Below are 14,155 nucleotides of genomic sequence, written 5' to 3'. Positions count from 1 at the left end.
CACTCAAAAATGATTCTGCTTTACATCAATGTTTAAATGACATAACCGGCCCATTTTTTGCCATCACGTTAACCTATTTATCTATATTTTGTTACCATGGCAACATTTCAAACGACAAATTCCGTTCCCAACGCGAAACAATACGGAAGAGCTAATCCGAGCGACGTGATCATAATTAATATTAATCCCCCTGGCAATCAGACGCATTTCCATATCACACCAAATAACAAACAGCTCCTTTCCTCGATCTTTCCGCGAGGGTCGATATTGTTTCGGTTGCTAAAAGAAATTAGCATACAGAGTGTTGGAGTGTCGGAGAAGGGCAGAGAGATGGCCACTCATGAGTGGATTTGCATCATTAATAACCTCACTCATCTCAAGTGGATCTGGGATCCTGTGGTTCAGGGGGAAAACTTTCTCATGAATGTTTTCTTCTTTGAACAAAATGAATCGTAGATTAGAAGCGCTTTTCTTTAGGCTCTTTGTGCACGGTATGTTTGAAAGCTAAACTACTCATTTAACAGATTGATTGAATAATAGTATAAATATTAAACAAATTTCATATTTCCTATAGCAACTGTCCCAAAATTGCTACCAAAATATTATTTCTGGCTCAAATCAAATCCAAATACATTGGTTAGAAAGCTAAAAATTCTCTTTAATTCCTTTTGTTTTCACTCGTTCATTTCATACTGATGAAGTTCATTAATGATTATGCTCAAACCTGCGCCGTGTCATGAATCTCCCCCTCACGCTGCTGCGAGCCGAGCTGCACGGCGGCCCACAGCACTGCTGCGCTCAGTTCTGCTTCTGCTTTTGTTCCACGTTTTCATTCTTTCGTTCACATAGCCATGTGATTTTGTTTTGATTCATGTCTGATCTCTACTTGTCGGACTTGTCATTGCCTGATTTGCTCATGTAGCTCAATTAAGCTCACCTGGGTTCAGCCTCTTGTATGGGACGTGGTACCCTAGCGGTTAAGGTGTTGGATTAATGCATGGAAGGTTGTGAGTTTAAATCCCAGGACCACCAAACTGCCTCTGCTGGGCCCCTGAGAAAGGCCCATACTCCGCTGTATAAATGAGGTGAATGTAAGTCACTCTGGATTTCTGAGTTTCTGTCTATTCTGTCTTGTGAAGTATAAGTTCTGTCTTCTCTCTAATCACGACGTCTCAGGAAACCTCTTATTCTGTGTAAGAAATTCCTACTGTTGACCACAGCCTGATCGTTTGCCTGCTGTTTTTTTTTTTTTTGCCTTTGCCTTTGCTCTATTTTTTTGCATTTATCTGCTTCTGGGTTTGTATTTAAAGCTCTCCTGCATCCTTTTGTGTCCTCACAGCCTGCCTCTGTTCCTGTGTGGTTATGATAAAGGTTAAGGATAAAGAAGAATTAAGAAATAAAGAAATTAAGATTCAAGATTCTTTACCCTCACATACTGTACATATTATATGCGTTTCCTGTGCCACATTGCTATAATAAAAGATTGAAAAATAAATGTAAATAGAATAAAATAAATTATTAGCACTCTGGGGTACGAAAGAAAAAAACATGCTTTCTTTACTCATTTAATTTTTTTTTAAAAGAAGCAAAAAAAAGTGTGTTTTGTTGTGTTTATGTTCAGCATTGAATGTTTTTGTCATGTTTCACTCCACAGTGAGGGTTTTTGTGAAAGGAGAACATTCAAACCCCCAAACTCGGAGATACTAAAAAACCCTGCAACGTAAACGTGACAAATAAAGGCTTCTTCTTCAGATCATGTGCAAGAAAATCCATTGAGCTCTTCAGGCTCTTCAGGAGTCGAGGAATCTGCTGCACCAAGTGTGCAGCATCAAGGTTCTGACATTTACTGGATTTGAGTGTGAAGCCATGCTGAAATGGTGGTGAGCATCGGCTCATAGAATAATTACTACAACACTATATATGAAAGAAATAAAGATGAGAACAGCGAAGCAGAACAGTTCACCTCAATAAATCCCAATCCCATCGTTTTGCTAAAGGTGCCTGCTCACCTTAACGGCCCCAAAATAGAACCCTCTCCTGAGACAGCCCGTCTCTAGCGCTTCGAGCACCGCTGATGCTACGGCTTTAACCATCCAGGCTTCGGCAGCATGACTCAATCTTGACGCGAAGCCTCCGAGCCATAACCCGAACACAAAGGCACAGGAATGTGAAAATATCATTAGGTATGAATTCGTGAATGAGCTGGAGAAGTGAAAAAAAGCTAGCGGTCGAATAGAAAATGTGGTTTTGCGCGTAGCGACACGGTTGGTCACGCGGAAATTGCTTCACTTGCTCACAGTCAGATTGTAATGGAGTGGAAAGGAAGTGCAGCGCACGTAATTCAAACCAATGTGCCTGGTGCTGTTCCGAACGTGACTGTGAGGAAGATGATGATGATGATGATGATGCATGCTGGGAAAACACAATGCATTTGTAATCTGGACCGCTCTGATGTAGGAGAAATGAAACACGATGTTCCTGATAAACAGTCGAGGAGAGAGCGGTGTAATGAAGAGCAACATGATGCTGAGTTACCATTACAGCCTCAGGCTGTCTGCCTGTTTTCTTTCTTTCTTTCTTTCTTTCTTTCTTTCTTTCTTTCTTTCTTTCTTTCAAACACCACTGATGCTACAGCTTTAGCCATCCAGGCTTCGACAGCATGACTCAATCTTGACGCTTTTTTTCTTCAGTTTCAGCAAATACCTCGTTTACTTCCGTGTTTTAACGTGTTTGCTTTTTTAATTGTCTCGTCTCCGTCCCTGAATCCTGTACAGTCACTGCATGTTGCCCTCATCAGTCTCACCAGTTTACGTCCTGATTCAGGTGTCTGTTACACAGAATACACAGAAGTCTTCGATCTTGCTGGTTTAACTGGTTCTGACTGGTTGCTGACGTGGCTATTGCCTCTCTCTTTTTTTTAATTCTGAAAGCCTGATATTTTATCCGCACTTGCATCCTTATTTTATCTCTCTAAAAAAAAAAAACTTTCAACAAAGACCATCTTATCAAAAAAAATCATTGATTTAACTTCTTAATTCTTGAAAAAAAAAATTCTGATAAGAAGTTAAATGAAAGAAAAAAATAGAAGATTAAATTTGTCAAAGTTGAATCAAGGACTTTTTTTTTTAACAAGATGGTCTTCATCCAGGAATTGAAATGAAATCTTATCCGATTCCTGAAGCTTTGCATTTTTTCATTTGAATCTTATTGATATTATAGTATAATTTATTAGATCCTGGTTACACACACACACACACACACACACACACACACACACACAGACACACAGACACACACTAAACGCCTGTTTGGATTCTGGAAACACTTCTCCTCATTTCTAACATCAGCTCTGGTGATGTCGATGTTTTAGTTAAGGGAATTATGTTATATATTTTGACCAGACTGCTTTGGCGTGGTTTGCTGAGCTAATCACCAGATTTGGGGACATGCTGATATTAAATACGAGGCTAAAATCTATTAATGAAGCTATTAGGATTACACAATGCATTACACCATGAAGAATAACAGATAAATCATGTTGGGTTAAACCAAGTTATATGATTTCTGGGCTATTTTTGAATTCTGGAGTGAACCCATTCTGATATGTTCAAATATAGCAAATTATCTATATCTATTTATATATCTTCATCTTCTGTTCCGTATCCGTGATTCCCAAGAGAATGCAAATCTACAGTAATGAGTATTTACAGTATGTGATGCGATCATTTCTGCACTGGATCACTGGTTAAAGCGCTTGGCTGTGATCAGGTCAGGGAATAAGCCACAGTTGGACCCTTGAGCAAGACTCTTAACCCAGGGGCTGAACTAATGATCCTACAGAGAGAATGGAGTTTGTCCTAGGGGACTCAGGCACAAGGCATGGGACACAATGGACATTTAATGATATGGGACACATTTTAAAGTGATACTCATAGTTTTGCTGTAACAACTTTTTTTTTGGAAACGTCAATTGCCAGTGGAAAAGCTCTCTAGTGAATTTCCTTTGCGCAATACAGTAAAACCTCGGTATAGGTATTTAATCTGTTCTGGAGGCAAGTTCTTAAGGTGAAAATTTGTATTGTGAAGCAAATTTTCCCATCAGAAATAATGTAACTGCAGATAATCCATTCCAGCTCCCAAAAATATGACCAATATTCCCAACTTGAAGCGTAGGTAAACTGTTTTACAAAGAACTGACCCAAGCCAAGCATTCCATGTCAAGGCTCCTCACAGGAAGTCGTGCCACCAAGCTTGGGCTAAAAATAGAACAGACCGCCCACGCCACCAATCTGTCAACAAAAAAACACCCCAAAAAATCACCTAGCTTTTGAACGCATGTTGAAGACAATGTCAGGATCGTGGGTCGACTCTTTCCAAACAGCTTTCACTGACTGAAAAAAAAATTCAGAAACATTCGTAAACTCGCTTCATTTGGCTTTCCACTGACGCTAACAAGTTCTGAACGGCTCCCAGACGTACCTACAACTTAGCCGATGTTCAGTTCAGTTTGGTTCATTCGCATGCTGAAAATCCTTCATATGCCAATGCTAATTTCTTGTAAAATTTCAACTCTTAAGACGAAAATTCTTAAGGGAGGGCATTCGTATGCCGAGGTTCCGTTGTATTTTAACATTTCCAGTTTGTCCAGTCACCCAAAAAGGCTTTGTAAAAATGGAGCTTGTATTGCTTCCAATAGAAATGGAGCAGAATATGGCCTGTGCCCAATAACAGTTTAATCTAAAAGACTTGAAACCTACCAGGTATAATATCAGCACATGGCTATAATTCAGTTAGTTTCAGGCCCTAATTGATGTTCTCAGTCTTTTGTAATCTGGTAAATTATGTTAATTTAATGTCTTTCTATCATCCTTTAATTTTTTTTTTATTTTCCTGTGGTTTCATTTGAAGCGACGTGTAGCACTTTTATGTTTGGGGCAGAAACGTCCTAGATTGGGGAAAGGGGACTTTTATTTTATTTTTTAAGGCCTACTGACGTATAAGAGCCAAGTCAGGAAGTAGCACATGGCATGAATGTTAGGAATTATCTGTGTTTTGAGAACTGGTTCCAGATTGTTGGTTTTAATCTTTTCATTTGAAATTGCTTTGGAATTAATTTCCCATCCAGTTCCAGGATTGAACTTGGGATTGGTGTTTATGGTTGGACTTTCATCACGTTTGGTGGTGGGAATTTTTCCTCCTTTATTTTGGACTGTTTTCATTTTTGAGGCTCCAGGAGTAAGGACTTGAATAGAAGGACAATACATCTCATGTACTGTGACTGACCAAGGCTTTTTAAGAAAGTGTTTGTTTTTCTGATTTGATTTCGGTATCGGTACGTACTCTTCTAGCGTATATAGTATATAGTTTGCTCTTCCAAACATTCCTGCGTTCTTCTGCTGTATTTTTAGAGATGGCAAACTAATCTTTACTCCATGATACGCTATCAGTATATCAAAAATCACGCCATATGAGCGTCCTTCCTCACAGTAGCGCTGAATGAACTCCATTTTCTTACAAATATCAATATATATGTTTTTTAAAGTTGCACTATGGAAAAAAATGGTTTAAAGTGAAGGCAGATCTCCACACATGTACAAGAAATAAAGTTAGATACACAATTTTCTACTTCCTGTATCTCCTGAGTGACCGATGTCTCGTCCAATCACAGGGAAGAATTCCAATTTCCGCTTTGTCTGAATTATTGTGTTTCCGGATTTGTTGTTTTGTTTTCAGATCCTTTGTCTGTCTGTTCCTTTGTGTCTGTTTGGTGTCCCATATAAACCTTAATAACCTGCTGCCTGATTTGAGAGCATTACAGCATTATTCTCTAATGAATTCCGATGTAGCTTCTTTAGTCCTTGTTCCTGAATGGATAAAAGACGATGGATGATCGTTGTCACTCACAAAATATAACAGGAAGTTGTTTATCAGAGCGACTTCACTAGATAAATCTCCACTGCTGTTCCTCAGAGAAAACATTAACGTGTGGTTTATGTATTTTTATTTCACTTTAATAAAGAGCTTAGTGCTTATTGTTAATGCAGTTTCCACTTTAATTTGACCTTGTTAACAGATAATTAAGAAAGAAAATCCTGACTAAATGATTGCAGCTACAGCCGAAAAGTGAACATCTTCTGAACACTGCGATGGCATTACACACAAGACACGCAAGTATATCTGGCCACAATGATCGTATTGTTAATCAATGAAAGGGACAAGCCTTCCTGCCAACCCTCACACATTTATAGTATGTCGGAGCTCCAGGAACTAACATTATAATAGTATAAATAGTATAAGATAGTACAAGTTGTCCCTCCATGTAACAGGATCTCTGTGGTGGTAGTCACAATCACCCTCGTGAAGCAAATCAGACCCACATACAGTAAAAAAATAAAAGCAATGCTTTATTAACAAAACTAAAACAGAATTAGACAGAAAACTGGACAATGTGAGTAACAAACATAGCTATAACATGGAAACCTGGAAACAATGACGTTTGACCGAACAACAAACAAAATGACTTACAAAGACATACAAAAGGGCTGGTGTGTATATATAGGACAAAATATCAGGGTAAATATGGAACAATACACAGGTTAAGGTGAAACTGTCCCAGTAGCTCCTGACATTCCACAAGAGCGTTATTTTACTTCACATTAATAACAGGCGACGATCCAGATCAACATGTTAATATAGAATTCTCCAATATTAAGAGGCACAGCATGATCAGAAGTGGCAAGCCCCGCCCCCTTTCCCCATTTTCACATGCTTGTGGTATTCCTTCACTTCCTGTTCATCTTCGGAAATTCGTCAGTGTATGTTAGCTAACATTACAGTAGGGTCCAGAAGTCTAAAAAAGACAGCATTAAAAGAAAATCTGGGATTTCATTTTCACTTCAATCTGTCTGAAATGAAAAAATGTTCGAGATGTTGTGGAATTTTTAGATCTCTAGGTCTTAAATGAGTGCAATTGCCCATGCTTTGCACAAAAGGTCAGATTTTCCTCATGCGTAATCTCTTCTAGTGAAGCATGTGTACGACTAACACTCCGGATGGATTTGGTCGGAAACACAAAATCTTAATCCTAATAAAGATAACCCAGTCTTCATCACAGAGTCAAATCCAACACGTCACTGGTTTTTTGAAAGATTTTTTGCTCTCCTGTACAGCTCTCAGCAGCATGACCAGTGAAAAACGCCGTCCATGTGGACGATAAACAGCTGATTTGTACAAGGATCATGTCAAAAATGCTTTTTACTGCACGTTATTGCAGAACCACCTCATAATCCACCATCCAGCTGAGTTCTTGTGATTGTAAACCGTTCCCAGCTGCACAACTGATAATACTGAAATGCAGGAAATGCTTGTGTCTATCGGTTTTGTCAGATAACATTCTTTATCGAGGTTTTTTTAATAGTAAATCATGACCAGGGAAAAAAGCCAAATTTCTAATCTATTTATTTTTTTATTTTTCAGTCTGTACAACGTGTGCAAGAAAAAGAAACTGCCATTGACGTAGTTCTGGAGAGGAAACTTGTAAGACTGCCTGATTTGATAATGTTGAATTTGTGCGTGTGTGTGTGTGTGTGTGTGTGTGTGTGGAGGGACATGTTATTGGGGAAATTGTGTGTTGTATAGTTTCTGATAACTGAGTGAAGAGGAATTTGTGTAGCAATAAGCTTGCTTTTGTTTACTGACATACCAGTGTTGTGTTGTGGTGCACATGCAATAAATTGGTGAAAATATACATTAATAAAATATATACATGCATACATATAGAAATGCACTATATGTATTTATTTTAATTATTATTTTATTATTAATAAAAATGTATTATTTTTATTTACAGCATATATATTTTAAATTATTTTATAATAATTATATTATAACATTTAATTACATTATTACAAAATATATTATATATTTTTAATGATATATATTTTTATTTATTTATTTTTTATTTATGTTTGATATATTTACACACACACACACACATACACACACACACATATGTATATATATATATATATTTTGTATATATATTTTGAACGAGCATCTGTGTGTGTGTATGTGTTGACTTCAGGAAAGCACATACCTCTTCCAAGACATCCGCGAGTTTGCTGAGTATTTCTTCTGCAAGGCCTTGGAATGTGGGAACGCTGCATAAAGGAGACACGAAAACACAAGTCTGAGTATGAAACACATGTGAAACGGACCATAGAGAGCCAGCAAAACTCACTCTGACCTGGTTTTCTATCGAAATCATCTGTGTTTCCAAGCATATTTATTTCACAGTTATTTTAAAATGCTACAACTATTTGTTTTTGCCTGATATTAAGGGCATGGAAATGTCACAACAGTTGCAGGAAAAGAAACATCAGTTAAAAAGAAGAAGAAGAAGAAGAAGAAGAAGAAGAAGAAGAAGAAGAAGAAGAAGAAGAACTTTAAAAAAAAAGTCAGAAACAAATGAAGAAAATATCACTTCAGTTGACAAGATAAAAAACATTTTAGGATCAGAAAGAGAAGATAAAACCTTTAAAAGTAGCTTGTGTTCCTTATTTGCATAATTGTTATACTATTTCATGAAAGAATTTCTTCACAATGCAAATCAGAATCTGGTCCTGCTCCGGAGATGTGGGCAAGAGAGCTAAGAAACGTTGACATCTGGAAGAAATAAAATGTGCAACAAAGGATGAAAGAATCTTTTCGTCAGCGTATTTAATATAATATTTATATTCCGTAGAGTGGAAATTCTTCCATATTTGGTGGAGGAGCTTATCGGATAGATTTAACTGTTTATTTCAGTAATTAATAATGTGTGAAGTTGTAAGATCTGGGGTTTGGTTAATATTTGCGTATTTTATGAGAAGATTTATTGACTTCAACGTAAACCCCATGTACTTGTCACTAATGTTGTACATACAGGGTTAAAACAAAAAAAAGTTCAGCCACATAATTCTTTTTTTCCACTGAACACTCCAGGATTGCGTTCTGCCTCGAGTGGATCGTCCAACTTATTATGTACGATAACAAGTGGAAAAATCTCCCCTACACTTTACATGCACATTTATTTATATATATATATATATATATATATATATATATAAAAATGACATGTTGTTATTATATAATGATGTAACACGCAAGGGAAGAAAAATCACGCATGGACACGCCCCGCCTTCCTAATTCGCTAGAGGTCAAGATCAATGAATGGATTAGTCTCGGATAAGCCGGATGAATTTGCAGAAACCGTCGGCGGTAATCAGCACCTCCTCTCTGTGTATATATAACACGTATTCTGATTTCCCATGAGACTGAAGGAAAGGGGAAATCTCCCATAAAAAATGACTGAGGGTAATGAGACAGGTCCTGATCTGTGTGACGTTGAAGTACTTTCCAAAGACGAATCTAATCACAGCTGAACAAATAACGCTGAGAGAAGAGATCATCTAGCACAGGTTTCTGTTTCTAAATCAAACCATCTATGTGTTTAATAATTGTATTAAGGACTATTCTAATGTTTTCCAGTTACAAGAAATCCCTTTGGTCTTTTATACAGCAATTTATTGATTATTTACACATCTGATGTGTTTAGCGTTAGGGCAGCACAGTGATTTAGTGGTTAGCACTGTTACCGCATAGCAAGAAGGTCCTGGGTTCAAATCGCAGGTTTGAACAGCCAGGGGCCTTTCTGTGTGGAGTCTGCATGTTCTCCCCGTGCCTGTGTGGGTTTACTCTGGGTACCCCGGTTCCCCCCCACAGTCCATGTACATTAGATGGATTGGTAGTTCTAAATTGCCTGTGTGTGTGGCTGTCTGTCTATATGTGATGGACTGGCAACCTGTCCAGGGTGTACCCCTGCCTTTTGCTCAATGTGTGCTGGGATAGGCTCCAGCAGATCCCCGTGACCCTAATTAGGAATAAAGCGGATATAGACAATGGATGGGTGTGTTTAGAGTTAGTTGTGATCATCCATGACTTAGTTAACTGGAAACAGTTACTCGCTCATTTTCTCTTGAATAGATTCAATAAAAATATACAAGTACAAATATTCAAATATAACAACCTAAAGGAGTCTCATAACATTGTATTGTATTACGAGGCGGTGTTAGCTCAAGTGGCTATGGATCGTTAACCAGAAGATCTGGGTTCAAGCCCCTTCACTGCCAAGCTGCCACCAATGGGCCCTTGAGTAAGGCCCCCAACCCTCCCTGCTCCAGGGGTGCTCTGACCCCAACCCCCAAGGATGGGATATGCGAAGAAAGAATTTCCCTGTGCAGTATTGTATATGTGACAAATAAAGGCTACATAACTTATTGGCCACATAACATTAAAAACAAGCTCATTAATGCAGACCTCTCTCCAAGCTGCTGTTACAGAAAACAAATCAACCTTCTGACCAATCCGATTCAAGAACAGAACCTCGCTTTGGGTGGTATAAAATTATAGGACACAGCTCTGTAATTATCTTCCACCACTAGAATATCCTGTACAATACACTGCTCCGCTTGAGTGCACACATTTCCAGTGAACCTCATTTGTTTGGAATAACAAGAGCAATAAATCAAGGCAATATCTTTTGTATTTATTAGCAGCAGAAATGCCAATCATTTCAACGTGAAGGTTGTCACTAATAACTGCAGTAAGAGATAATAAGCAGATAATATAATGAAAACAAATCATCAGTGTCAGTTTATATGGTAATCTCGCTCATTTCTTCGCTAATAATTGTGCCATTCCATCAGGTAAGGCTGGCACTTAGTGTCCTGGGGTAATACACTATAGCCAAAAGTATGGCCACCTGACCATCATGTGCATAACTGTGCAGGAGATCTTCTGCACCAGTCTGAGGATGTTCAGTGGAGTTGAGGTCAGGTCTCGGTGCAGGAGATCTGCACCAGTCAAAAGATGCTCAGTGGGATTGAGGTCAAGGCAGAAGATCTTCTGCACCAAGCCCTGACCTCAACCCCACTGAACATCTTCAGGATGAACCAGAACACCTACTGCACCCCAGGCCTGCTCTCCTACCATCAGACCCTGATCTCACTAATGCTCTTGTGGCTGAATGACCACAAATCTCCAGAGCCGCAATCCAACAGCTAGTGGAAAACCTTCCCAGAAAAGTGGAGCTGATTATAACAGCAGGAGGACTAAATCTGGAATGGGACGTTCCACAAGCACATGCCAGAGAGATTGTTCATTTTTAACTCGTACTGATGGTGTGCTGGACTTTGTGGAGATTTTATTTTGGGTTTCTAATAGTCTGTTTCTAATAATCCCACTTTATTTCACTGTTCTATAAGATTGAGATCTGGCCATTTTGTGGTCCAAAATGCTTGCTGAACAAGTCTTTCTCTCTCTCTCTCTCTCTCTTTTACATACACACACGCACACACACACACACACACACACAGCCCTGAACACTCTACAGTCCAGACCTTTTACACTAAATGACCAGACCACTTTTACACTAAATGACCTTCATCCAGGTGACCAGCTTGCTGATATTAAACAATAAAGCATTCCTTTTTTTGTTAGAGGAGTTTTATATCATCATGATATTTTAAGACTATTTCATCTCTAGTCTGCTCACTGGACTTGTTGACTTTTCCTTTAAACAAATCCAGATCATCGATTTAATCGTCTACCTAAATGACCTGAAAAAGCTGCTAAGTGCTTCCGTGTCATCCCACGGTCGATCGCAGCAGAAAGAGCTAGAACAAAGCAACAGCTTTAGACATTGATTTCTGTTTCAGGACCTGCTGAGTGTTGTGGAGCTCCAAAGGCTGGCATTAAATACCTAAATAATGAGCTTAAAGAATAAACTATTAAAATATCAGATAAAGGACAAAAAGTGATTTTTTTAAAAATGCTTAAAAATGCAGAAAATTTTTTTCACGTTCATCTACAGCAGGTATTATTATTATTATTATTATTATTATTATTATTATTATTATTATATTAATATATTATTATCAATGACGAATGAATTCTCTTTTCTGATTGGTCAGAAGATGATTTATTTTCTACACAGCAGCCCTGACAGTCTATAAAATCACAGGTTTTTTATTAATGTGAAACATGTAAACTGATTTTATTATTTATTTAATTTTTCTATTGTTGCTATGGTGACGTTTTACCCAAGGAGACATTTATCTAGAAATAAGCCTCTCTACATTTAGGTCTTATATAAAAAGCTCTACCTTGAACTTTGCCACCAGAAAGTCTTTATGACTGAGAACTTGTGGTTGTGGTTTCTCGAAAGAAAGAAAAAAGAAAAAACATGACATGCCACACTTCTTTGTTGTATTAACTTCAACAGATAGAGAAAAGTGAGAAAGGCTGGGTTAGGGAATGAGCTTTTCCTGACTGTAGCTGCTGTAGTGCAAGTGATAACAGATGCAGATGTTCCCCAACATGAAATGTAGCTATAAACAGATATAATGTACACTATGTTGTGTTTTTAATGATGAGTTGACTGATTTGCTGTGATATAAGAGGAATTAAACATTTCATGCCATTCTGTTATTGGAAAATAATCAACATTGGGTTGAAAGAGTAGCTCCATTAAGCATCGTCTTTGTATTAGGGCTTTTCACACTTTGAAACATTTCCCTGGATGATTATAAACTCAGAATAAACACCATCCTGGGTTATCTTGTTCGAAGTTTCATAGTGCTCATACTTAACACTGAATCCTGACTCTTCATAATCTGACCTTTCACACTCTTCATTCCTAAACCCTAGTGCAACCTTCTCATTTGCATATTTTGCACACCTTCAACAACCCTGATTGCATACAGTGCAAAATCCAGCGTGTGACTGCTTTAAATAACGGCTCGTCTCACAGGTTCACATCACTGTGGAAAAAAAGTTCAGATCTGCCTTCCTGCACCTGAGCAGGTATCCTTCACAACTTTCTGATCTTTTAAAAGTTTTCAGTGTGATGTATTTCCCCCTCGCTACAGCGTACACTTCCGTGAGGTTCAGTGTTTTGCCATCTAACTCCACCGAGCTGTTTTTGTGTGTTATGAGTTATGTTGTGTCTCCAGTTTCTGACTGGGTTTCTGTCGCTAAGCATCTAGCCGTAACACTACATCGTTTCAGATTGTACTCATTTGCCACCGCAAGCCACACTCCAGAGCAGTTCCCAGCACACACACACACACACACACATGTTGCCAATCTTTTTGCAGACCTTCGGTCTCGAATTTAATTTCGGGATAACAAAAAATTCACAGAGAGATCTGGCAAATTCTGTGGATGTGAATCGATAATCACAATGGTTCCTGATAAAAGAAACCGCCTTGAATGATATTGCAGTGTCTGAGATCCAGATTTTGGTCTCTCTTTTTTAATAGACAAGCCCATTAATATAAAAAAAACTCAATCATTACTGCTTTATTTTTTTTCGGGGGGTTCAGAGGTCAGGATCAGGATGTGAAGGTGTTGAAAATCTTGCTCTTGCTTTAGCAGCAGAAACAAAATTTCACTTAAATTCAATTTGCTTTTTAAAATCTGGCTCGGGGATCGAAGAACAAAACTCACATTCATCTTAGACGCCACCCTTCAGACTCTGAGCATTTACTATCTGGTGATAAAACCTGATAAAAACAATGTGTTCAAATTCTGTGTTATTTTTTATTTCTGTATATTTCTGTGTATTTTATGCCAGCAGCAGAAACCCACCTTTTGAGGAACTCCATGTACTCGGCATGTTTGATGAGTCCTGTCCTCATCATGATGGTCTGGAAACATTGGCGGTCAATGGCCCAGAGCTTCACGTTAGTGAGAGCTGAGAAACACAATCAAACAAGAAGAATTAGATTTAACGTGAGAACATATTTTATATGCATATTTTATACCTGTAAAAAGTCTGCTGTCTTTATTCTAGCATTTAATCCAAAAGTACTAGACACTACATTTTATCCATATAAGCACCTGTCTAGCCTAAAGGGCTTTATTGCTTTTTAAAGAAGACAGACATGCCCTATACTGCATTTCTCTTATACAGTGGAACCTTGACATAGAAATTAAATTCATCCTAGAGGCGAGTTCTTGTATTGATTTGTATTGAAACGAATTTTCCCATCAGAAATAATGTAAATGCAGATAATCCGTTCCAGCTGCCCAAAAATATGACCAATATGACCAA

At 38.1% G+C, this 14,155-nt stretch overlaps 1 protein-coding gene across 2 annotated transcripts in view; it reads right to left on the bottom strand.

Moving 5' to 3' along the window:
• Window positions 1–14,155, bottom strand: part of prkg1b (protein kinase cGMP-dependent 1b) — a 160,156-nt gene that overhangs the window by 45,485 nt on the left and 100,516 nt on the right. For both annotated transcript variants that reach the window (XM_058406776.1, XM_058406775.1), the window contains exons 4-5: window positions 13,690–13,795; window positions 8,096–8,159 (exon numbers count right to left, since the gene is read on the bottom strand). In XM_058406776.1, the coding sequence (XP_058262759.1) occupies window positions 8,096–8,159; window positions 13,690–13,795 (170 nt within the window). The remainder of the gene's footprint in view (window positions 1–8,095; window positions 8,160–13,689; window positions 13,796–14,155) is intronic.

Source organism: Hemibagrus wyckioides, linkage group LG13, assembly GCF_019097595.1.
Source record: "Hemibagrus wyckioides isolate EC202008001 linkage group LG13, SWU_Hwy_1.0, whole genome shotgun sequence".
In the NCBI taxonomy this organism is placed as follows: domain Eukaryota; kingdom Metazoa; phylum Chordata; class Actinopteri; order Siluriformes; family Bagridae; genus Hemibagrus; species Hemibagrus wyckioides.
The sequence above is the reverse complement of the archived record's forward strand: the minus strand, read 5'-3'. Positions and strand labels throughout refer to the sequence as shown.